The sequence below is a fragment of the Xenopus tropicalis genome, chromosome 1 (assembly GCF_000004195.4).
Source record: "Xenopus tropicalis strain Nigerian chromosome 1, UCB_Xtro_10.0, whole genome shotgun sequence".
Classification (NCBI taxonomy): Eukaryota; Metazoa; Chordata; class Amphibia; order Anura; family Pipidae; genus Xenopus; species Xenopus tropicalis.
Window position 1 is genome coordinate 191,867,030 of NC_030677.2, and position 23,354 is coordinate 191,890,383.

The window sequence follows — 23,354 nt, forward strand, 5'->3', positions numbered from 1 at the left end:
GCTCTCAGAAAAATCCTTCAGGGCATGGGCATGAGTCTGCTCAGTTTGCTCCTTTCTGCCTCTCCCCCTCCCTACTCCTGCTCCACCTCTCATAAGAATTTGCTCCCCATCCCAACTCTGTGTAACCCTAGCTACCAGCAGCAGAGAAGCTATGAAGACCAATCTAAAATGGCAGCCACTATCTTAAACAAACAAAGGTTGCTTCTAGGGCTCTTTACTCAGGTATGGTAAAACTTTCTGCAGAATAAATATAATGTTCTAGGTGGCACTAATGTGGCGAATCTATTGGCAGTAAAATACCAAAATGACTTTCCTTCTCCTTTAAAGGCTAAAGGGGAAAGTGCAGGTGCTGAGGAAAGAGAACACAGCAGTTATTGTGTATGTACATTTATTTAAAACATTCCTTTCAATTCACAAAAAATTGTTTATTTTTACAAAATGTTATAAACCTTTTTAACAATAATAACATGAATTCAAATGCATGGAAAAGGGCATCCATAAACTAATTCCCCTTAATAACCAACAATTAATGTTTTTTTATCTGAGCGGTAACAATGCTTTTCACAAGTGCTAATGTACATCACCAGAATCTACTAGGAATTGTAATATATCTGTCCCTTCATATGTCATTCCAACCAGGAACTGCTGTGTCCGTGTATTATCAGTCAGCCCCTCCTGTTACATCCCGTATCCATTGCAGGTACCTTGCTGTCAGCCGCGTGTAAATGCCAGGGTATTTAGGATCGCCACATTTTTTTCCAAATGAAACAATTCCGCTGAATTCTTTACCACAAATCAGTGGCCCACCAGAATCCCCCTGTAACACAGAAACGTTAAATTAATATCCGATTACTATGAATAATTAAGCTTGTGACTTTCATAGTCAGGAAGGTTTTGATAAATGGGAAAAATATCAAAGTGCTGAGAATTCTTCAGGATTAAGTCAATATTTAATTAATCAGCCCCATGTATTCCATATACTCCTTAATGAATAAAGGTTCATATTGGTCCTTATGTGCAAACGAATTACATAAATTGCTATCATGGAAGAATCCATTACAAAGAGCTAACTGCCATATTTATTAAGGTGTGTATTCACAGACTAATGCCTAAAATTACTCCATTATTTTACACAACCTCAGATATGTCTTTTTTTTAATCTAAATTCTAAAAGTATCTATACATATTCATAAAGTAATTACATGAACTTACAGCTGTGCAAGATTTTACCCATGTATCATGGTATTAAAGTGACCATTCTTCGTGTATTTCAATGCCCTTTTGACATAGTTTTACAAAGATGCCCCTTAAGGCCCCCATACACGGGCTGATTGTAGCTGCCGATATTGGTCCCTCAGACTGATTCGGCAGCTTATCAGCCTGTGTATGGGCACTACCGACGGGCCTGCCCGACTGATATCTGGCCTGAAATCGGCCAGATATCGATCGGGCAGATGAAAAAATTCAGTCAGATTGGGGGCCGCATCGGCTCATTGATATTTCCGTACAATTTGTGAACTGTTTTTAGGGATGTGATACAAAACAAAGTAGACCTCTCACAGCTAAGAATGCCTTACCTGACAGGCATCATATTTTTTATCTGATTTTTTAGGTGCTCCAGCGCATAGCATGTTGGTGCTTATTTCAGTTTTAAACTTCTTATAGATTTTGTTGCATGTGCCTCTGTCTACAACAGTGACATTAACTTCCCGGAGGACATCTGATGGAGTTTTGCCATTAGGTTTGGTGACTCCCCAGCCGGCAGTGCTACAACTACTTCCAGGCTTCACATCCATATCAGTGGTTGGCAGCTTTAGTACTGAGACAAATTTGTTGAGTTTCGCAGCTCCTTTAATCTGTAAAACAAGAAATACTTTAGCTTAGTGTTGAGTCTGATAAAAATCAGGTGATTTCTGGTTTCATTTTAGCATCTATTCCTGCTATCCAGCTGGTTAAAATGGCCAATGGAAGGAGGAAAGCAAGGCTCCTTTGGAGATCACAGTCCTTGTGAGATGTTACATAACCATTAAAGATACACTATTATTACCTACCTCCCAACAGGACAAAAACAGGACAGTCCCAAATCCCTGATTTCCTTTCAATGTCCCATGTTGCCTGGCTTCTCTCCTGTTCTTCCCCAACCCCTGCTCTTTGAAAAAAAAAAGATGGCCGTGCTTTCCATTGTGGAACGACTGCCCATCTTCAATTTTTTTAAGCAGGCAGAGAGAGAGTGGGGCAAGCAGCACGGGAACAGCAGAAAAAAAGAAAACTTCAGTATTGGTATTGTGCCTGTGCACATGTCAGTGAGGTAATGATGTGAAACTATTCATTTCTGCATTCATCTAACCGGCAAGTCTGGGGTTAATGGACTGCTCACAGACCATTTTTGAGTGATCTTATTGGCTTCTCTGGGGTTAATATACTGATTATCCATTTTCTGTAGTTATTGTACTGGCATATCTAGGGTTAATATGCCTAGTATGCATTTTCAGGAGGAATTAAACTGGCACATCTAGGGTTAATATGCCTAGTATCCATTTTCAGTAGTAATTATACTGGCATATCTAGGGTTAATATGCTGATTATCCATTTTCTAAGTACTTATAATACTGGCACGTCTGGGGTGTGTTTTTGTGTGAGGTATTTAGGGGGAATGGTAAAAAGGTTTTGCAGCGCTGCATCTTTTTGTCCCTCTTTCTGTTTTTCAAAACATGTATGTTATTATTATTATTATTATTATTATTATTATGAATAACGTATTTATAAGAAGAAAACAGGTTCCACAGCACTGTAGAATAAATGGGTGAACACACTGAACCTCTATATTACATATAAAAATACAAAAAACTATTTCTTTATTCAGAAGAGAGTGCAGCAAACATAAAAAACAGCACAGAATCATCAAAACTGATGTTTTCAAACAAATAATTCCAGAGAAAGGGATCCAAAACCATTTTGCATTTGAATACATCAAATTCCTACTTATATTACTTCTGATCTGGTAATGTATTGGCTTCCCCAGCAAATATCAACAAACTCAATTTGTGTCTTTCATGATCACATTCCTTTCCATTTATTTTCACTCTTTTCCTATAGAATTATGTTAGGGGTCTAACAAATACATTTCTTAGGTGGTCACAACGTACAAAGTTCAAGAAACTTAGAATTACAGCACTGCAGCAAGTCTTTATCTTATTAATAAAATCCTTTGAGGGGCTTATTAAGCCAAAAGTGTTCCCCCTCATATTAACACAACAGCAGGTAGCTCTATCCAGATTCAGGTACCTGAAAGTCTGTCATAAATTGCACCCTGCCCCAGCGTCAGCTCCTTGGGCTCCAGAATGGATTGGATGGATCTCTGCTTCCCCTATGAATACAATACTGCCCTAGGGGGAGGCAAATCAGCTGACCCCCTTCTGCGCCCTACTCATGCACTAACGTGCGTCATTCAGGTGTGCAATTTATGAAGGGCCAACACTGCTGTTCACACTACTAAATTTTAAGTTCAACGTGGAGTGCAAAGAGCAGCGAGATCTTGTACTTATTGAATAAGCATTAAACTATGTGAGTTTGTGTCCCTTAGTGCTCTAGCACTTGCGTCCAGGTTCATGCACGGGCACATTTAAGATGGTATTTTGGGCCTTTTAGACCAATCTGCCTGTGTATGGGGCCCACCCAACCAACATGTGCCTGAAAAACATGATGAAAAATGTTGATCAGGCAGGTTTGAGTTTCCCATTGGATTGAGGTCTGCATAGGCTAGTTGATGTAGTCCCAGATCCGACTGATGGCATAGCAGCAATTATGATCAGATTCTTGGCCCAAGAGCCAAACAATCGGATCAGCCCAATATTTCCCACCTTAACATGGGCATATCAGTAAAGATCTGCTTGTTTGGTGACCTTGCCAAACAAGCTGATGATGACTCCCTTGTCATTATCCATCTGTCAACAAGAGGGAATTACTGACTGATCAGTTCTAAAACAAGGAAACCTCTCCATTTTGATTTGTGAGCTTTGTCTGTTTAACAGGTACTAATAATGTGTTTCCACCTGAAGGTGCTTAGGTGGCATTGATATGTGGGATATGTGGGCTCAATGTAATAATGAAGGATATAGAAATATTCAGGCAGGGCCGCCATCAGGGGGGCACAGGGGGGGACACTCATCCCAGGCCCGGGCGTTTTTAACTTTAAAAGGTGCCCGGCCGTGTTAGAGTTTTCTTAGCTCGGGCTCCCTTTAATCAGGCCCAGGCCATCATTGCTGGCATCCTTCGCTATCTCCCTCGGCTCCCCGCTACATCTACGCTTTTATAAGGTTGCGTCTGTGCGTACTGCCGTCACACGTACGGGGTGCAACCTTATTAGAGCTCCGATGTAGTGGGGAGGGACATAGCAGAGGACGTCACCGAAGCCGGAGGAAGCAGGGGAGGGACACGGGGGAGCCAGGGGGCTGGAGGAAGCAGGAGGATACTGGGGGGACCTGGAGGATGCTTGGGGTCTGCCCTGGGGGAAGCAGGAGGATGCTTGGGGGGCCCTGTAGGAAGCAGCAGAATGCTGGGGGGGAGCAGGAGGATGCTTGGGGGGACTTGGGGAAGCAGGAGGATGCTGGGGGGAGAAGGAGGATGCTTGGGGAGCCCTGCAGGAAGCAGCAGGATGCTGGGGGGGAGCAGGAGGATGCTTGGGGGGCCTGGGGGAAGCAGGAGGATTCTTGGGGGGCCCTGCAGGAAGCAGCAGGATGCTGGGGGGAGCAGGAGGATGCTCCGGGGGGGCCTTGGGGAAGCAGGAGGATGCTGGGGGTGCCATGGGGGAAGCAGGAGGATGCTGGGGGAAGCAGAAGGATGCTGGGAGGGGACCTGGAGGATGCTTGGGGGCCCTGGAGGAAGCAAGAGGATGCTGGGGGGGGAGCTGGAGGATGCTTGGGGGGCCCTGGAGGAAGCAGGAGGATGCTGGGGGGAGAGCCGGAAGACAACTGGTGGATGCTGGGGGGGTGGGGGAGCGGGAGGAAGCAGTAAGTAAGCAGCGGGGAGCAGGCCATAGTATGAGTAATCTGGGGGAGGACCACCAATGCTAGCAATGTTTTAAGGGGTCCCTGCCCTGGCACCAATGCAAAATGTAAGCCCTGGTCACCAATGTTTTAGGGGGCCCTGGCTACCAATGTTTTAGGGGGCCCAGGCTACCAATGTCTATGTGTCCTTTGTATTGATGGGAGGGGTCACCGGGGGAGGGGCCATTGGGGGCATGGGTGGAGGGAGGGCCCAGAAAATTTTGTTGTGAGGGGCCCTGTGATTTCTGATGGCGGCCCTGTATTCAGGCACATAACACATTGCAATTGGCCTTACCTGAAGAAGCTGAATGTCATGGATCTTTTTCTTCCATTCAAAGCATGGGTGTGGAATTGCTCTGGCAACGCTAAATCTCTGCTGCTCGTTTTCTCTGCTTTTCACTTTATGAGCCCCAAGTATAACCTCTGAATTGTTACTAAAAAGAAGAAAGTACTGATATACTGTATAGAACATGTAAGTTTATTTACACAAGTGCCATATGCAAAGCAAAAAAGCAATGAAACAAGGAAAGAAACAAGGTTTTACAAAGGATTCGGGGGTTCGGCCGAGTCCAAAAAAGTGAATTCAGTGCGCCCCTAGGTATAGGTGACTAGACCTGTAGCAAAATCTGCACCTTTTATTGCATAACCCCCATAATTACAAAAATGAAAATTGAAGAAAGATTATTTAGAACTATGGGATTAAGCCAATGGAGATGTACTTACACAACGCAGTGAGCTGCAGTTAGCACCCAGTTTTGCTTAATGAGCGTCCCTCCACAAGATCCTGTCCTACTATATATATATGCCATGTACGGTCTGGAATGTGAAGCTGCCTCTCTGCCATCAATAATATCCATGCAGATATCTATACACAAAAGTAAGGATGAGACATTAGAACTATGCTATCCCCTAGCTGCAATAGAGAGGATGCCCTGCTTATTATTTGATAGTTGTATTTAATAGTTACATCCAGGTTTATACACAGATCATTCAAACAATGACCATGTACTGTAATAGAGGTAGGTTGCTTCGGTTACTGAGAATATATACAATTTTTGATAGACCAGTCAGGCAGATGAGACCTCATGATAGTAAGATTTTCAGATTTCCCTTTAAAAGCAGATATGGTTCTATAAAGGTTTCCCTGAATTGGGAATTATTGGAAAGCCATTGGTCTGCTTTTGCATCACTGCCTTATTATCTTTGATTCAAAATATCAGCTCAGTGGCACTTGGGGGGGGCCTTAGCAAATGAAGGCAGTGCCATTAAATCACAGCTCAGAACTGCAGTTTCTAGAGAATGCCAGGGCAGACATGAGCTTTCAGTGCTTTGCAGAAAGAACAGATATGCTGTCCCACACTAACATGAATGGAATTTCCAAATTTTAAGAGATATAAATAGAAATTCTTCATTTAAACTTAAGTGGTAGAATTGTCCCCACTGGTGCCACCTCCAAACAATAATAATGCTGTACATTAAATATTAAGTAAGCCAATAAACAGGGCAGGAACTTACTTCCATTGATGTGTATGAGAAGAAGAATGCTAGAAAGCAAGCAGAAGCTGAAAAGTCTCATTCTTGGAGATGTTTGGCTCCGGCACATTGGGCCAGCCCGGTGCTGCTAGGTGTATATATAGAGCCACTCAGGCAATGTGGTTTCTTTGATTTCTCAGAAGTCACATGACGTATGTGCTTTTCTGCTACCTGTGGTCTTCTCTGCAATTGATGTGGGTAGAAAAGACCTTCTGTCTTAATCAACCAGAAAGGAAAGACAGCTTAGCAGCTCTGTGTTCACTGATCATATGTTCCTATGGGACTCGTGTGAAAAAAGGTCAATAAAAAGCATGATTTCAATGAGAAACATATCACTGTGTAGGATCTGCCTGTTTAGCTAGCTACTTGTCTTGCTGGGACATGATGTTTTGTGAATGAGCAGTAAGGAAGCCCAATAAGACAAGAAGAGAATTTGCAAGGCAGCAGCCAGTGGTTTTTGTTCTTTATCTTGCCCATCAAACAAAACAGAGTGAATCATAAACCATTTCATATGACATTCCCAGGCTCCCAACAGCCTCATTCCCCCAATATGCCATATAACAATGGGCAGACCATTGGGGCACTACATTTCCTACGTAATCATATGCTGCTTAGTTAGGGTGACCAGATCACTTGAAAATGTAGGGACAAGTCTAATAAATACATGTTACAGGGCAACACTGCGTTCAGTTTATCCCTGTTAGCTGGATATTTTTGGACATGCCTCTGAATTTTCAAGTGATCTGGTCACCCTGTGCTACTTGTGTTCTTAAGAGACATAATAACCTATAACTTGTGACTGGTTTCAACTGGAACAGCTGCTCATCTGGGCCCCCATACCTCCTCTATCATCAGGGTTAATGGAAGCAAAGAAGATTTGGCAACACATGGCATATGGATTTTTGGGGGATGTTAAATCAGTTAGGCCTTCTTTATTCTCTGACTCAAGGCTATTTTAAGGCCTTTGTGGGCCCTGGGCAAATATCCAACTGGCGGGCCCCTACAAAAAATTTCAAGACACACCTACTTTTGCCCACACTCCTAAACACCACACCCATTTTAACAAAACATTACCCAGACATGCCTGTATAATTACTACACAAATAATTACTACAGATAATGACCATATTAACCCCATACATGTCAAGATAATCCCTAAGTAAAATGGATAAAGGGCATATTAACCCTAGAAATGCCAGTATAATAATTGCAAAAAAATGAATAATCAGCATATTAACCCAAGCTGTTCCAGTATAATCACTGTAGAATTGGTCAATGTGCACTCCATTAATCCCAGACATGTCAGTATAATCACTGAAAAATGACCAATAAGCACTCACATCATGAAGCACAACACATGGCCAAATATCCAAGAAGTGAAAGGAGACTGCAATGTGGTGCTCCTACAGTAGTACCCAGAATAGGGTAGATTTTTGGCAAACAGATACCCAAGGTCTCAGGTAGGATATTGTGATGCTGCCCAGAAATCATGCATTTCCTACTTCTTTAAGCAAATATACAGTTATATAATCAGGGGCGTAGCTACAGAGGAAAGCAGACCCTGTGGTTGCAGGGGGGCCCAGTAAGGACCTAATTAATAAGCAATTTCAATATATCTTGGTAGAATGGGTAAACCCTATGTCTTGGGGTCCTAAATTGAATTTGCTGTGGTGTCCAGTAACATCTAGTTATACCACAGTATATAACAATAATATAAAAGGAGCCATGAATATCCTCTAAAATATATCCTTATAAAATATGCTTGTTTTTATTGGTGCTAAGTGATGCCACTTGTATCATATGACTCACTTAAACTTTTGTATTATATAAATTATTAGCCCCCTGTTGTAAAATATAAAGCGCTCGGCCATTAGCATTGCTTTTTCTAAAGTCATGAAACTCCTTATGGCTTCTAATATTCTTATATTTTACATTAAGGAGAACATTGTTTTCTATTTTATCCCATTAGATGCTCTTGAATGTCCAGTAAAATCTAAGACTGTGCTTCTTCCATAGACCATGTGGCATATTCTAGTTTATACCTGAATTGTGTGTCATGTCAGGTGAAGCACAGTGCAAACTAAAGCTTCGAGATAGATCTCTTCCTGGAAACCCCAAAGTCTACGACCTACTGATAAATATACGAGACAAAGATAACAGTGGTCAAGGTGTCAGTTTTACTTTTCGTGTTCAGAGCAAATTCATTGTGCGACAAAACCAGCGCTGTACATTAGAACGGGCAACGGGCAACGGCAGTTACACCCTCTTAAGAATAAGATAACCACTAACAGGGGCAAGGAAAAGGCTTTCTATCGAGACAGTTTTTACAAGAACCCACCCAAGGAAAACAAGCCTTTGTAACAGCCTGTGGTTGTTTGGTAGCAGCTAAAGGACAACTAAAGCATCAGAAAAACATTTCTTTAGTTAGTACTAATGCAATTGGTTGCTATAGTGCTTCTTAAGCAGCAAGGTTGTTTTATTATTTCTTCCCCTCAAAAATCATCACAATTCTGCAAAGTCATGATAACAACATAATCAACAATAATTGGCAGGTAGAATTTACTGGTCACCGGTTCAAAGCAAAGAAAACATCTTATTGTTTGCTATAGGTTACTGCTACTGGGCAACCTTAGTCCCTTTTATTACATATGGGGTTAAGGTCCAACACATGTATTGGCACAAAATTGACAAAAGTGCTGTTTATGACCACAAAGAAATGCCAGAGGGGCTGCTACAGGCACCCACAGACCAGTGCTTTATACAGTGTGGGACTGTTTGGGTGTACGTAAAGGGGTGTAATTATTAACATTGGAGATAAACTTCTCTGGTGATGATGCCCATAGCAACCAATTAGCAATTAGATTTGAAAGGAAAAACAAGATTAGAAAGCAAAAACAAAGATCTGACTGGTTGCTAATAATAAATACACCCTAAAATGTTTTAGTCTCAGTCCAGGGGCTCGTGGGCTTCCAGTTGTCTGTAATCTCTTTCTAAAAGCAAGAAATATACAGTGGACTGTGCTAACTATAAAAATTAAGCTGTTTTATTGTCATTTTTATTAGTACAGGGCTGTACTTTAGTTGTATTGGGCCCTATTATTTTATTAATGTGGGAGATCTGCCCTTTGGCCCTCTAACTGTTTTTTAACTACAAGTCAAATACAACGTGAAACCCCTGTATGTGAAAATCCTGCACTTGGCATATTATAGTAAAAATGACACATTAAACATAGTTATCATTGCTTCATTTCCCATGTGCTATTTTTGCCAACAAGCAGCTCCCTTCAAAGCCTTTTTTTAATTGTGTCTCTTGTAATTGATCTGCATTTTCCTTTCTTTGCATCCAGAAGCTGCTTTATGATTCAGCATCTTGTGAGCAAGAAACCACCCATATGAGGACAGTGAGACAACATGCAATATACCTCAATAAGCTAAAATGGAAACTATACTGTGAGGGTCTTGGCTTCCTGTGTGGTGGATTTGCTTCACATGTACAAGTCACCACTGTGAATAAGAATCAGTGAAACAACCTCAAACTGTTCTGTACCGATCTGTTTTTGACAAGATGCTCTGTTCCAGGAACATAGACGTATCTCGCATCCAGCAACACCTTCCAGCTCTTCATTTATAGGTGCAGACTTTCATGCGACCAATTCAGCTCAACTCCTTGGAGGTCATTTAGTAAGGGGGTGCAGTATAAAGGGCTGTCACTGTCCCAAACCCCTACCCCCCACAATATTCACCTTCCAAGCAGCATTGTAATTAGCTCTAGTTTCTTAATTAGAAACTGCCACAGTATTGGTTGTCTTTAGTATTGCTGTCCTATGGGTCTTTACAAATAATAACAGCCAACTGGAGGTAGGAAGATTGCTGGAAATTGAGTGCTTCACTAATTCCCATTTTAACTGTGCATCAAGCATGGCAGTGCCTATATTTGCCAAGAGGAAAAAAAAGCCTCTGTTAGGGAACTGAGACTGTATAGCAGGTATAGTAGGAAGAGATGGTGCCTATAGTAGCAGTGGGATAATAGCCTCTGGGAAGGGACTGGGGCTGTGGGATAGCAGGTATAGTAGGGAGAGATGGTGCCTATAGTAACAGTGGGGGGGATAATAGCCTCTGGGAAGGGACTTTGGCTGTGGGATAGCAGGTATAGTAGGGAGAGATGGTGCCTATAGTAGCAGTGGGGGGATAATAGCCTCTGGGAAGGGACTGGGGCTGTGGGATAGCAGGTATAGTAGGGAGAGATGGTGCCTATAGTAGCAGTGGGGGGATAATAGCCTCTGGGAAGGGACTGTGGCTGTGGGATAGCAGGTATAGTAGGGAGAGATGGTGCCTATAGTAGCAGTGGGGGGATAATAGCCTCTGGGAAGGGACTGGGGCTGTGGGATAGCAGGTATAGTAGGGAGAGATGGTGCCTATAGTAGCAGTGGGGATAATAGCCTCTGGGAAGGGACTGGGGCTGTGGGATAGCAGGTATAGTAGGGAGAGACGGTGCCTATAGTAGAGATGTAGCGAACTGTTCGCCGGCGAACTAATTCGCACGAAAATCGGGTGTTCGCAAGTTCGCAAGTTTGCAAACTTTTAGCGATGTTCGCAATTTTGGGTTCGCCTTAGCTGGAGCCAAATTTTGACCTCTCACCCCAGAGCCAGCAGATACATGGCAGCCAATCAGGCAGCTCTCCCTCCTGGACCACCCCCGGACCACTCCCTTCCATATATAAACCGAAGCCCAGCAGCCATTTTACATTCTGCCTGTGTGTGCTTGATGAGTTAGCATAGGGAGAGAGCTGTGCAGGGGTTTGAGGGACAGTTTAGGTAGCTTTGCTGACTAGTAATCTACTTTCTACTGCTCTGTATGTAGCTGCTGTGGGCAGCTGTCCTGCTGATCTCATCTGCTGTAACCCAATAGTCCTTGCAAAAGCAGTTTATTACACAAGTTTAGAAATGTAGTGTGATTTCTGCCCTTTACAGCACAAAACGCAAAGCTGTGTCAACAACGTATTTTTCAGAGAAATTTTTGCCCTTGATCCCCCTCCTGCATGCCACTGTCCAGGTTGTGGCACCCTTTAAACAACTTTAAAATCAGTTTTCTGGCCAGAAATGGCTTTTCTAGGTTTTAAAGTTCGCCTTCTCATTCAAGTCTATGGGGTTCGCAAAGTTCGCAAAAGTTCGCACTTTTTGGCAGAAGTTCGCGAACTTTTTTTGTGAGGTTCGCTACATCTCTAGCCTATAGTAGCAGTGGGGGGATAATAGCCTCTGGGAAGGGACTGTGGCTGTGGGATAGCAGGTATAGTAGGGAGAGATGGTGCCTATAGTAGCAGTGGGGGGATACTAGCCTCTGGGAAGGGACTGGGGCTGTGGGATAGCAGGTATAGTAGGGAGAGATGGTGCCTATAGTAGCAGTGGGGGGATAATAGCCTCTGGGAAGGGACTGGGGCTGTGGGATAGCAGGTATAGTAGGGAGAGATGGTGCCTATAGTACCAGTGAGATAATAGCCTCTGGGAAGGGACTGGGGCTGTGGGATAGCAGGTATAGTAGGGAGAGATGGTGCCTATAGTAGCAGTGGGGGGATAATAGCCTCTGGGAAGGGACTGGGGCTGTGGGATAGCAGGTATAGTAGGGAGAGATGGGGCCTATAGTAGCAGTGGAGGGATAATAGCCTCTGGGAAGGGACTGGGGCTTTGGGGTAGCAGGTATAGTAGGGAGAGATGGTGCCTATAGTAGCAGTGGGGGGATAATAGCCTCTGGGAAGGGACTGGGGCTGTGGGATAGCAGGTATAGTAGGGAGAGATGGTGCCTATAGTAGCAGTGGGGGGGATAATAGCCTCTGGGAAGGGACTGGGGCTGTGGGATAGCAGGTATAGTAGGGAGAGATGGTGCCTATAGTAGCAGTGGGAGGATAATAGCCTCTGGGAAGGGACTGGGGCTGTGGGATAGCAGGTATAGTAGGGAGAGATGGTGCCTATAGTAGCAGTGGGGGGATAATAGCCTCTGGGAAGGGACTGGGGGTTTTGGGATAGCAGGTATAGTAGGGGGAGATGGTGCCTATAGTATCAGTGGGGGGATAATAGCCTCTGGGAAGGGACTGGGGCTGTGGGATAGCAGCTATAGTAGGGAGAGATGGTGCCAGGGGCACTGCTGCCATGAGGCTAGTTGAGAGTCTCGCCTCAGGTGGCAGAGCCCTGCAAGTTACCAAGAGTTGCAATACGCTTTAACTTAGGTGCTAACTTGCAAAAGTAGCACTTACTAAATGCTGATAGGTTGCTATTGGCAACTGCACTGCAACCAATCTTTTTATTGTTAATGATAAATGTGTCTATTAAACTGGGTAAACTACTTAAATTAAGAACTGTCTTACTGAAAGAACTAATTTCTTAAAAATAACTGAAACGTGGTTTGAGGGTTCTATGAAGAGGCACAATACAAAGTAACCACAGTGAAGAAAAAAAAATAAAGCGACAAGTTACAGACTGGTCTCCCACTTGAAACAAAATAGACAAACCTAATACAAAGGTTGCGGGGTGAAATGCTAATACCGGATGGAGGGGGTGTGTGACATGAACCATTTGAAGTTGCTTCTGGTTCTATAGCAAAAGTTCCTACTGTGTTGAGGCTGATGGGATGCACCAAATCCACAATTTAGTTGCATCCAAATACTTTTTTACAGGAATTGAGTCATACTGTCAACAACCTTTTGGGGCCGATTCATTAAAACACGAGTTCGAATCCGAATGGGAAAAATTCGGATTGGATAAGATAATATCTGAAGATCGCAAATATCACGAAAATGCTTACGAAAAAATTGTATTAGTCACGATAATATTGTATTAGTGATCCCAAAGTCACGAAATTTTCGTACCGAACGTTTGTAAACATCGGCAGAACCTTCCCGAATTTTTCGCGTAGCCGTACGAAAAAGTCGCGCAGGCGGAAAAAACTGCGAAAATACGTTTGCAGCTTTCGTGTCTTAATAAATCTCCCCCATTGTGTTCTTTTACCTGAAACAGAAAAGTCAAATTCAGATGTAGGCCCATGTCCCCGACCGTGGGGGGCAGTAAGCATGTAGCTCTTCTGTCTGCCCACCCCTAATCCAAGTCCTCAAGTCCTGCACATCCATCATATCCCAACGCCCACTATTAACTTCCACCACCACCCCACTTGTTTGCTCTCATGGGGTGGGGGTGGCTGGCTGGGTTGCCTAGGGTGCCCATCTGGCTCGGTCGGTTTTCATTTTTTTAAAAAAACAATGTTGCACCCAGCAAAAATCACATTGTTCCATGCATTTTTTGTTGACTTTTCATTTTTTTTCTTTAACAAATTTCAATTATTTGCAGTTTCAGAAAAAAACTGAAATTCGGGTTTGAATTTTTTTGCCACATTTTTCTTCTCGAATTGTCAAAAAAAGCAAGCTCAATTTGTAAAAAAATAACCCCCATAATGTCATGTACCAGTCAATGAACGGTGACACATTTCTGAATGTATGTATGTAAGTATGAATAGGTTACATCAATATATTATATAACTTTAAATTAATGAGGGGGGGCAGATTTATCAAAATGTGAAATTAGAGCTCACATTGGAAAAATGCACCCACTTTCTATTCATTCCTAGAGGATTTTTAGAAGTGTTTTTATCAAATGATTAACTCTAACCATCACCCACTGATAAATACACTTCTAAATCCTCTAGGAATGAATAGAAAGTCGGTGCATGTTTCCAATGTGAGCTCTATGCTTACCCATTTTTCAATAAAAGTAAAATTTATTTGGAAGAAAACTGTCCATCCTTTTTGCACCAGCTTCCCAGGCATCACCCCCTGCACCTCTTGACATAGAACTTTTCGGAAGAATTCTCCATTTACTTTATATACATGCCTAGATTTCAGCACAGGCAGTGAGTGTTCATATTTAATGGGACCTGTTGGCATCTCATTCCTTTAATGCCACTCACATATGTAAAGTAGTATGTTAAGTAAGTACATTAATCTACCATTATTGATTTAGGGAGGTAATTTCCTCCCCTTGTTATAAAATGTGCCATTAAACATATTTATATACAAATAAATTCAGCTTCTAATCCCATAGAAATAACAAAGTACCCAGTGGGTTCCAAATTGGAGTAAATTTGACTTTTTATGACATGCAGGAAGAAAATCTGTCTCTATGACTCTCCACTAGAATTACCACCTTTTCTGCAAACAAATACCAACCTTACTATATTTTTGATCTTTTCTTCCCATATAAAGGACAAGTCAACCCAAAATATACATTTTTACCTAATTAAAGAAAACATAACTCTAAGCAACTTTGCAATATACATTAATTACAAATTTGAAATGTTTTTACTTATTTGTCTATATAACTGCTATTAAAAGCAGCATTTGTCTGTCTTTTTCTATTTTCTGCCTGGTGGCTCTGACCCTTGAAACACTGTAACACAAGGCAGCAGATTGACAGACCTGACTTGCTGGAGGAGACTGACCTTTGCAACATTGTTCAAAATTAACAACCAGGAGTTTCAATAGCAATTACATTTACAAATGAGTTTTGAGGTACTACTTTTTTTAAATAAATTCACATTGGCAAGATGCTTGGAACTGTGTTGTCTTTTATTAGGCAAAAAGAACCACAAGCAGCCAAATCATTATTTGCCTTGCAAGATGTCCAACTGGGTTCCATGAGGGGTTTAAGACAAAAGTGGGGTGCTATTTCCCGATTCCCTGTACAGTAATATATGCATTGATTGCCCTTCCAGTTGCATTAGAAGGCAGTTTAGCAAGTTTCAAGAGTGGCACCTAGGGATATTAACTGGCTGGCCAGCAGACAAGCTATGTACTATGCAAGTCAGAGTGAACTAAAGGACTACAAAATATTTAAAATGTTCACTCTATTTTTTAATCTATTTTATAATCACACTTCTACCCACTTATGTTTCTTATCTTTTTACACTTTACCATCTCAGTTGGGTCTGACATATTTCCGGAAAATCATTCACACAAGGCCAGGAGACATATATACTGTGAATACTCGCCTTGCTCAGAACAGACAGGAAACATTTATCTCACCTTCAAAAACCGGTGACAATGACTGAAGTGCAAAACCAGGGGTCAACATTTCCGTTTGCTTCCCCAGCAGATGAGAACATGAAACTGCAGAGCCCACCACACCAGGAAACAGCACACACAGAAAACATACAAACTTCACTATTTAAAATATCTGTAATTAGTAAATATGTCTTGTATGTTATGTTTCAATACGGTTTTGTTCATTAGTTATTACCAGGGTTGAATTTAAAGTAGGGCAGAGAGGGCCCTGTCCCTATCCAGCATTATAGGGGCCCCCTTGGGGGAAACACCAGAGATGATTATACAAACCATGTGTTGTAATGTATAGCAATTGTATGTATAGCAAAAGTATCAGTACATACATAAGGGATGTTGATGTTTGTTCTAGTTATTTGTAGAGCACTAGTCCATTAAAAAACTGTGAAACTTGGTCCTTCCCACTGATTATCATAGGTCGTATAAATAAATTTAATTTGAATATGTTAACTACATTTACATCGCTAATTACTCCAGATAGCTTCTACTGCAAACTCAGCACCTTACTGATTTCCTCATATTAGGCCTTTCTGTATATTCCCTCCAGCTCCGAGGGGCCTAGTGATTCCCAATATGTTATTATACTACTGTTATCTCTCTGGCTGTGAGTTTATTTCTCAGACAGGAAAACAGCTGAATACTGTAAACCTAAACAGTTGGCTCCTTTGAAGCTCTTTAGAATCTTGATCACACTGTAAGGGCCTGTTCGGCTCTTAAAGGGTTTGTAGTGCAAAAGTGTGGGACCAGAAGGGTTAAACAGTTTCAAAATGTATTCCAGGCAAAGGTTGGTTCAGGGAGCAAGGATGGTCAGAAACAGGCAGGAAGGTCAAATATCAGAAGATCAATCTGAAAAAGCAATTTACAGTGCACTCAGAAGCTTACTAAAGAAGTCAGGCATTGAACCCAGGTCTTCAGCATCACTATGTAACGTGCCAGTGTTATGACATTGCAGCCATGGGTGCCTCCATGTTTACATTCTCTACAAAGTGGAGTGCTCCTAACACACTCCAATTATGAGATCTATCCTTTAGGTGTAGAACAGGTTGGCCAGATATCTATCAAGCAGGTTTTATTTCCCCAACCAACACAATGCGGTTCTCATCTGACATGTCTGTAGGCCCCTCCAGTCAATTGCCTTTGGGCCAAGGATTATGTCAATCTAACTTGGCCCTGTATGTGGGTAGCCAAGTCAGGCCAAGATCTGCTCATACAGTGACCTCTAAAATGAGTGGATCTTGCAGTGTATGTCTAGCTTTACCCTTCATAAGTATTAAAGAGAAATATGTTATCAAATACCTTCAACTACATAATCCTTTAAGCTTCCAGTTTGTTGCAAGACCCTTAGATCTGTCCTCTAAGAAGACTGAAGGAATGGACACATACCTTATATACATATATAACCTTCTCACAGAATTTTACACGCTGCTCAGTAGACCTTTCAACACACATTTATCAAAATAATATGAAAAATGGGTCAGGAACATTCCCTCCCTTAAAGAGCACCAATCACAAAAAAATGTTTCTCCCAAACTCACCAATCCTACATCAATCGCATACATATAATAATCCAGCTGGGGCAAATGCAAATGCATGGATCCCCTCCAGTGGAATGGTTCAGGGAGTACATGCCTGAGTGCCTACAACTCAGTGGACCCTTCACTTTAGGTCAGTTATGAAAAAGCATAGGAGAGCTACCTCCAGCTATCAGCCCTTAGGTGGAGCACAAGGCAACTCTTTCTAGTTATGTCTCACTATCTTGCGTCCCTAGGACATACTCTGACTATGCTAGTCCTATACATTACTAAAACTCGCTCAAAGGGAACCTGATGTCCAGAGATACACTACCACTCTATTTTCAGAGCTATAGCCCCCCCTGAAATTTTAGAACCACATAATTGAAAAGCACTGGAACCTGTTGGGAACAGAAACCCAAATCCTTAATGTGCTTATCAGTAAGTGGGTCAAGGAGTTTAGGCAGTTGTAGTCCTGACGTTTCAAGGATACTGGGTCCCGAGAAAGGCACTGTCACAGTATCATTATCATTTCATTATCCTTTTGCGAGCACCAAATTCTGCTCCTTCATTACCACTGAGTAACCGGTACATCCGCTGCACTCACAGACTGCAACATGGTGCTCATATACCATGTACCATGGGCCGGTGCAATTTTTTTGCTAATAGGAGCACCAGCTGGGGGTATCAGGTAAGGGATTATAACCACTGGGGGTGCCTAACATTAAGCACTCCTCCAATTATTTTTAGCTTACCTTCTCCTCTAAACAAACCAGGGATTGTTTGTCCATATATTGTATGAGCAATATGTTCAAGCATATTTTTTTAGAGGGACTAAGTTTTACCTGTGACTTGCTTTCCAAGGTTAAAACTTTGAAATGGACAAACAAGCCCTGTTTTGTTTAAAAGTGAAGGCATTTTTAGTAACTTAATTGTCTTCATTTGTCATTGTCTGGAAAGGGAGACAAGAGGGAGAGAGAGAAATTTTGTTTTTTGTCTGTTTAGTAGTTAGCATTGTGGTTGAAAACTTAATAGAATGTGTATAATGAAACAAGATCTCCCTCTTGTGGTTTCAAAGTGCACTGTATGTAAAAGATACAGTAAATAATAAAAGCATCTCAATCCCAACATTGCATTTTGTTGCATTGGGTATAAAAACTACCTTTACACTTAAAAAAGAAATAAAGCCTTATGCAAACTGCTTTGAAGTGTTTACTATAAACACTTTGAAATATAAATTCATTAGATTTGTGCTTGTTGTTTTTCTCTCTATTTACATCTTCAACAAGGATGAGTTCTTATCTTGCTATCAGAAAGGAAGACTGATTTACTCTCTAAAGGGGCAGTCACTGGTTAATAAGAAGATATGAAATGACAAAAAGGAGGTATTGGGCACTCTGGAAACCCACAGACAGGCCAACAAAAAAATAGTTAAAAAATGAAAAAACTTTTATAAAATATTCATCTCACATTGCCCCTTTGTTGGGTCTCTTTGCTGACACAGACCCTGCAGGAGCATGTGTAGTTGGGGCCAGTCAGGAATCCGCTTCAACTGCGCTTGCTCCTGCAGGCTCCATGTCGGCACAGAGACCCAAGGAGTATCAAAATAGACAGAAGATGGTGCCTGGGTACTCTGTTATGCTGCTCTGCATTTTTAGCTCAGGACTTTAAATAGGGGCACTTTTATATGTAATAATTTCTGGGAAGGGAGAGGTGGGGGGCGATGGAGGATGGAGGCCAGTTAAGGGGTGCTTTTTTACCTAGGGGGGTTTATTTCTCCTTTAACTGTGGTAAAAAGGCTTCTAATAACAGAAGGTATTCACATACCTCTTGAAGCACACAAAGCACTGCTGTAACGATTTTAAACCTCACTAGGTCTATCTACAGTTTACTCCTTTATACCCCTGTGGCTAATGGTGCACCCAGAAAAGCTGGTTTATAGGGACAAATGCAGCGCAAGATATTGGAACTGGACTTCTGAGTTGGATGTGGGAGTAAGAAAACAAATATACCAGAGGGTACAGTGCGGAGGGCTAAAAGGAACTTAAAAAGCCTTCCCCTGTTCTGTATATATAATACTATAATATAGTAAAATCCTTCTTAAAGGGAAACTCTAGCTGTACTGCAAAGTTGCTTGAAATTATATTTACTTTTCAGTAAGCTTAAGTTGTGTTTGTGTGGATTTCCCCTTTAATATCTGTGGTGTTTGGGTGAAGTTCCCTGTGAGCCAAACTGTCCCTGAAACTGCTACCAGCCAAGTACTAATTATCCCTCAGATATTGCAACCCGGAATGAAGAAAGCCACTTCCATGGCTCTGGGTGGTGCAATCCTCCCATAGTCTGAAGTACAAATTTAAACAGTACTGCATCCAGTTGACTTACAGAACCGGAGCGTTGTCAGAGTGTTAGGAGAGGTAAGTAGCCCTGGACAACTAAGGTCTGGTTAAAAAAAAAACAAAAAAAACATTGCTGTGGTCTATTGCAAGTAATACTGAAATGTTTCTATTACAGGAATGTGAGTGACTCACTTTAATCGTTAACACATTTGGTTACTTATAAAGTGGTGCTTAGACAAAGTCTCAAGTGCAAACCTTTAAAAGTGCCTTACATGGAACTACTTTGCCCTTGCACCTCTTGGTGCAATAACCACAATAACTACTTCCCGGCAAATAACTCCTGTGTAGGTAAAGGTGTATAAAGGCGGGTATTTTTTAAGTTTTTTTTTTTTTTTTCAAATAGAGGCAACCAAGGGCCACCTCCCCCCCCTTCCAAAAACTCTGGACACAGATCAAGTGACAAAAAACCCCAATAATCTACATATACATAAATTAAGGTACAAGTAGAAACATATATATGGGCAGGATGTTAAGCCAAGAATCACATTTGCCTAAGGATGGAAAATATAATTATATACATTGATTAAAGATGTTCAATGATTTCAAACCCTGTCCCTGCCTGAACCCCTGCTTCTGACTTCTGAAACAACGAGCCCTTCTCCAGCTAGTACAGGTCTGTTTACACAGCTACCTTCTCCGTCAGAAGCCAGAATCACTAGTGCAAAGTAAAGTTTTTAACAGCAACTACATTTAAAAATAATCTTAAAACCACTGACACTTTTTAATGAATGTATATTGGCAAGTTGATTAGAATTGCAGCTATTTCATTGGGCAAAAACAATTATAAAAACATTTTAGACTGTTGTGGTCATACCTTTCAGGGCCGATTCATTAATGTACGAATCTGAATCACGATATCCGATCATTTGTGATGTTTGCAAAAGTCCCGAAAATTCTGTTAGTTTGAATACAAAGACTTCGTACTTACGATCTAAACATTGAAATGATTGGCGATCCGAAAGTCACGAAATTATCGTATCCCAACGATCGTAAGCAGCGAGAAACTCTGACTTTGAACCTTCACTGCATGATTTTGGCGCAAATTGTTGCAAAGTCCGAAAAAGTTGCGCAAATTAACGAAAATATCGTAGAAAATACGCAAACGTTGTTTTGTAAACGGACCTGTTGTACTTTAATGAATGTGCCCCTTAGTCTTACTAATAGCCCCTGGCCCACCCCCTTAAAGAAGAAAGAAAGTAAAAGTCACTTGGGGGTGCCAAAATGTTAGGCACCCCCAAGTGACTTTAATCGCTTACCTTTTACCCCGGGCTGGTGACCCTGTTCACAGAAAACAGCACCAGCCCGGGGTAGCTGCCTGCGCTTCCTCCTTTGTTATTCACTGCGCGCGCATGCACAGTAGAGTGAATAGTGGAACTTAAACATTAAAGTCGGCTTTTCACTCTACTGCGCATGCGCTGACTGCTGGCATTTCAGCCAATGGAAGCAGGAAGCGATCCGCTCCAGGTACCCCGGGCTGGTGCTGTTTTCTGCGAACAGGGGCACCAGCCCGGGGTACGAGGTAAGCGATTAAAGTCACTTGGGGGTGCCTAACATTTTGGCACCCCCAAGTGACTTTGCCTTTCCTTCTCCTTTAAGCCCCTGTTCCACCCAGAATCTATGGGAGCCTAACCTTTTTCTCTTTCCCGATCTTCCTGGAATCACCTTTGACGTCTTAGCTCCACCCCCTTTGATCTAACGGCTGTCCCCTTTGTCAACGCTCCCCTGCTGGACTGTAAATTTATTCTAAAAAGATGGCAACCCCTACAATTTGCTTAGAAAAGGGGACACAACTGTGTCTGTGCCATATGTAAAATAAAGGCAGTTTTATGAATATGAAATGGGATTGCTGCAATTTCGATATATTGAAGTTTGAAGGTATGTGGAGGTGAAAATATGATGCTGCGTGCACCCCGCTAATAAACTTCTCACAAGTGTCCTGGAAACCCATTGTATTCAGCCCCACTGAACCCAAACAGAAGGTTCAACCCCATCACCAGTAATGTTTTACTCTACTTTTTACACAGCATGATATATATACCCCGCATGGAAAGGGCTCTGCCCGAAATATGTAGTGTGGTTACACAGCCAATAAAAACCACAGTAGTCTGTTAATTACTGCTTGGAGCTGTTTGATTCATTTGTATTGAAAAGGTGGCAACCTTAAAGGGACATTAAACCCTGCTGCACAGTGCTGCTTAACCAAACTTTACTCTGCTATTGCTGAACTACAAATCCCAGAGTAATGTAGCATATATGCTGGAAGCTGTATTCTTAAAGCAATATTGCACAATAAAACTTTTCAGGCTCTCTGGTGCCTGTGCAGCATTGAAATGCAAAAGAATCCTCCAATGAGAATCCCAACTGATCTGTGTAAATCTGGCTCCCTGTTCTCTGTTCCTGCAATTGGAGTTGGGAGCATTAAGCACAGTTTCCTATCACTGAACAAGTCTCTCCTTTATCCCCATGTCTGATTCCTGTGCCATATAATGAAGGGGGAAAAATGACATAATTATCTCTATATGAAAGATACCAGCAAGATGCCTGACATAGTGCTGGGAATCAGCATTCTCATTGGTCACTTCTCTTGCATCTTTAATTAAGTATCAGTCAGTAGAATTCTTGTTGGTGAATTGGTTTTCATGTGTAATTATGTTTTTCATCAATTTCTATAGAGAACTGGGGGGTGCAGTGGGACAGCTTAAAGACCCCCATACACGTTGAGATCCGCTTGCTTGCCGATCTCGCCAAGATCCCTGGGGCCAAAAGATTGAATTATATTGGCGTCAATGGGGCAGTCGGTTCGGGGACCACATCGGCTCGTTGATGCGGTCCCTGAACCGACTGCCCCATTGGCCCTGGGGCCAAACGATCAAGTTATTTATTTTTTTACCTACACGTTCCCCGATATCGCCCACCTGTAGGTTATCCAACTGAATTTTCTAACCTGGCTGATCAATATCTGGCCAAGTTTAGGCCAGATATTGGTCGGTCATGCCCCTCGTTTCTGCCCCTACACGGGCCGATAATCTGCCGAATCTGTCCAAAGTGACTGATATCGGCAGCTACTATCGGCCTGTGTATGGGGGCCTTTACAGGTGGGTTTAGTGTCTCTTTAACTACAAGCTCTGCTGTCTCCACAGATCTTTGTTTTTCCAATTGGACCAGAAAGTCCCATTTCCATCACTGAAGCGCCCTCTTTTGTCAGTAGCCAACATTTGTCTCACTGAGGAAAGAACATAAGAAAAAATATAAACAATGTAGTATTTTTGGAAGGAATATCCACACACTTACCCATAAGGTAAAAACTGTGCAGTGGCAATTCGCAAAACTGCACACCGTGCATAATCTGATTTTTACACACAATTCCTAGCAACAGAACCTTCACTATGTATAAATAAGGAACGTACCAACTCCAGGATGCCCCAACCCAATATCGCTTTATTCACAGTATTACACTCCTTTTTTATATATATAGTTTCTATTTTCTACTGTTACTGCTTTTACTGCTTTCCTTCCCCCTTTTTTTACACCTTGCAGAATTATTCTGAGAAGTCTACTATAGAAGGGACAGAATGGGTGAACGCTCTAGAACTACAATTCCCAGAATTCCCCTTGTACGACTCCCCCTCTTACCAACAAAGTGTAAGTCCATGTACAGCCGCGTAGGTATTGGATAAAGATGCAGGTGAACTTTGAACTTTCCCCAGCTAATCCAGTCCCAGTACCGACTCTTAAACTTTAAAAATACCAAAAGGAGCAATATAGAAAG

At 42.0% G+C, this 23,354-nt stretch overlaps 1 protein-coding gene across 2 annotated transcripts; it reads right to left on the reverse strand.

Annotated features, from left to right (window-relative positions):
- Positions 1-371: 371 nt before the first annotated feature.
- On the reverse strand, positions 372-22,924 carry gzma (granzyme A). 2 transcript variants are annotated; one of them, NM_001113686.1, is given in 6 exon segments: positions 372-817; positions 1,578-1,856; positions 5,341-5,479; positions 5,769-5,910; positions 6,561-6,794; positions 22,877-22,924. In NM_001113686.1, coding segments are annotated over 4 exon segments (660 nt in total). In that variant the 5' UTR covers positions 5,855-5,910; positions 6,561-6,794; positions 22,877-22,924; the 3' UTR covers positions 372-661.
- Between the last annotated feature and the right edge of the window lie 430 nt (positions 22,925-23,354).

What these genes read in the sequence shown, in the direction of transcription:
- gzma (XM_012952786.3), bottom strand. Translation starts at nt 6,648, where the DNA reads ATGTGCCGGAGCCAAACATCTCCAAGAATGAGACTTTTCAGCTTCTGC. An exon ending in TCTCATACACATCAATGGAA is followed by an intron (nt 5,911 to 6,560) that starts GTAAGTTCCTGC and finishes TTTTGTGTATAG; the next exon opens with ATATCTGCATGGATATTATT. An exon ending in ATGACATTCAGCTTCTTCAG is followed by an intron (nt 1,857 to 5,340) that starts GTAAGGCCAATT and finishes CTTGTTTTACAG; the next exon opens with ATTAAAGGAGCTGCGAAACT.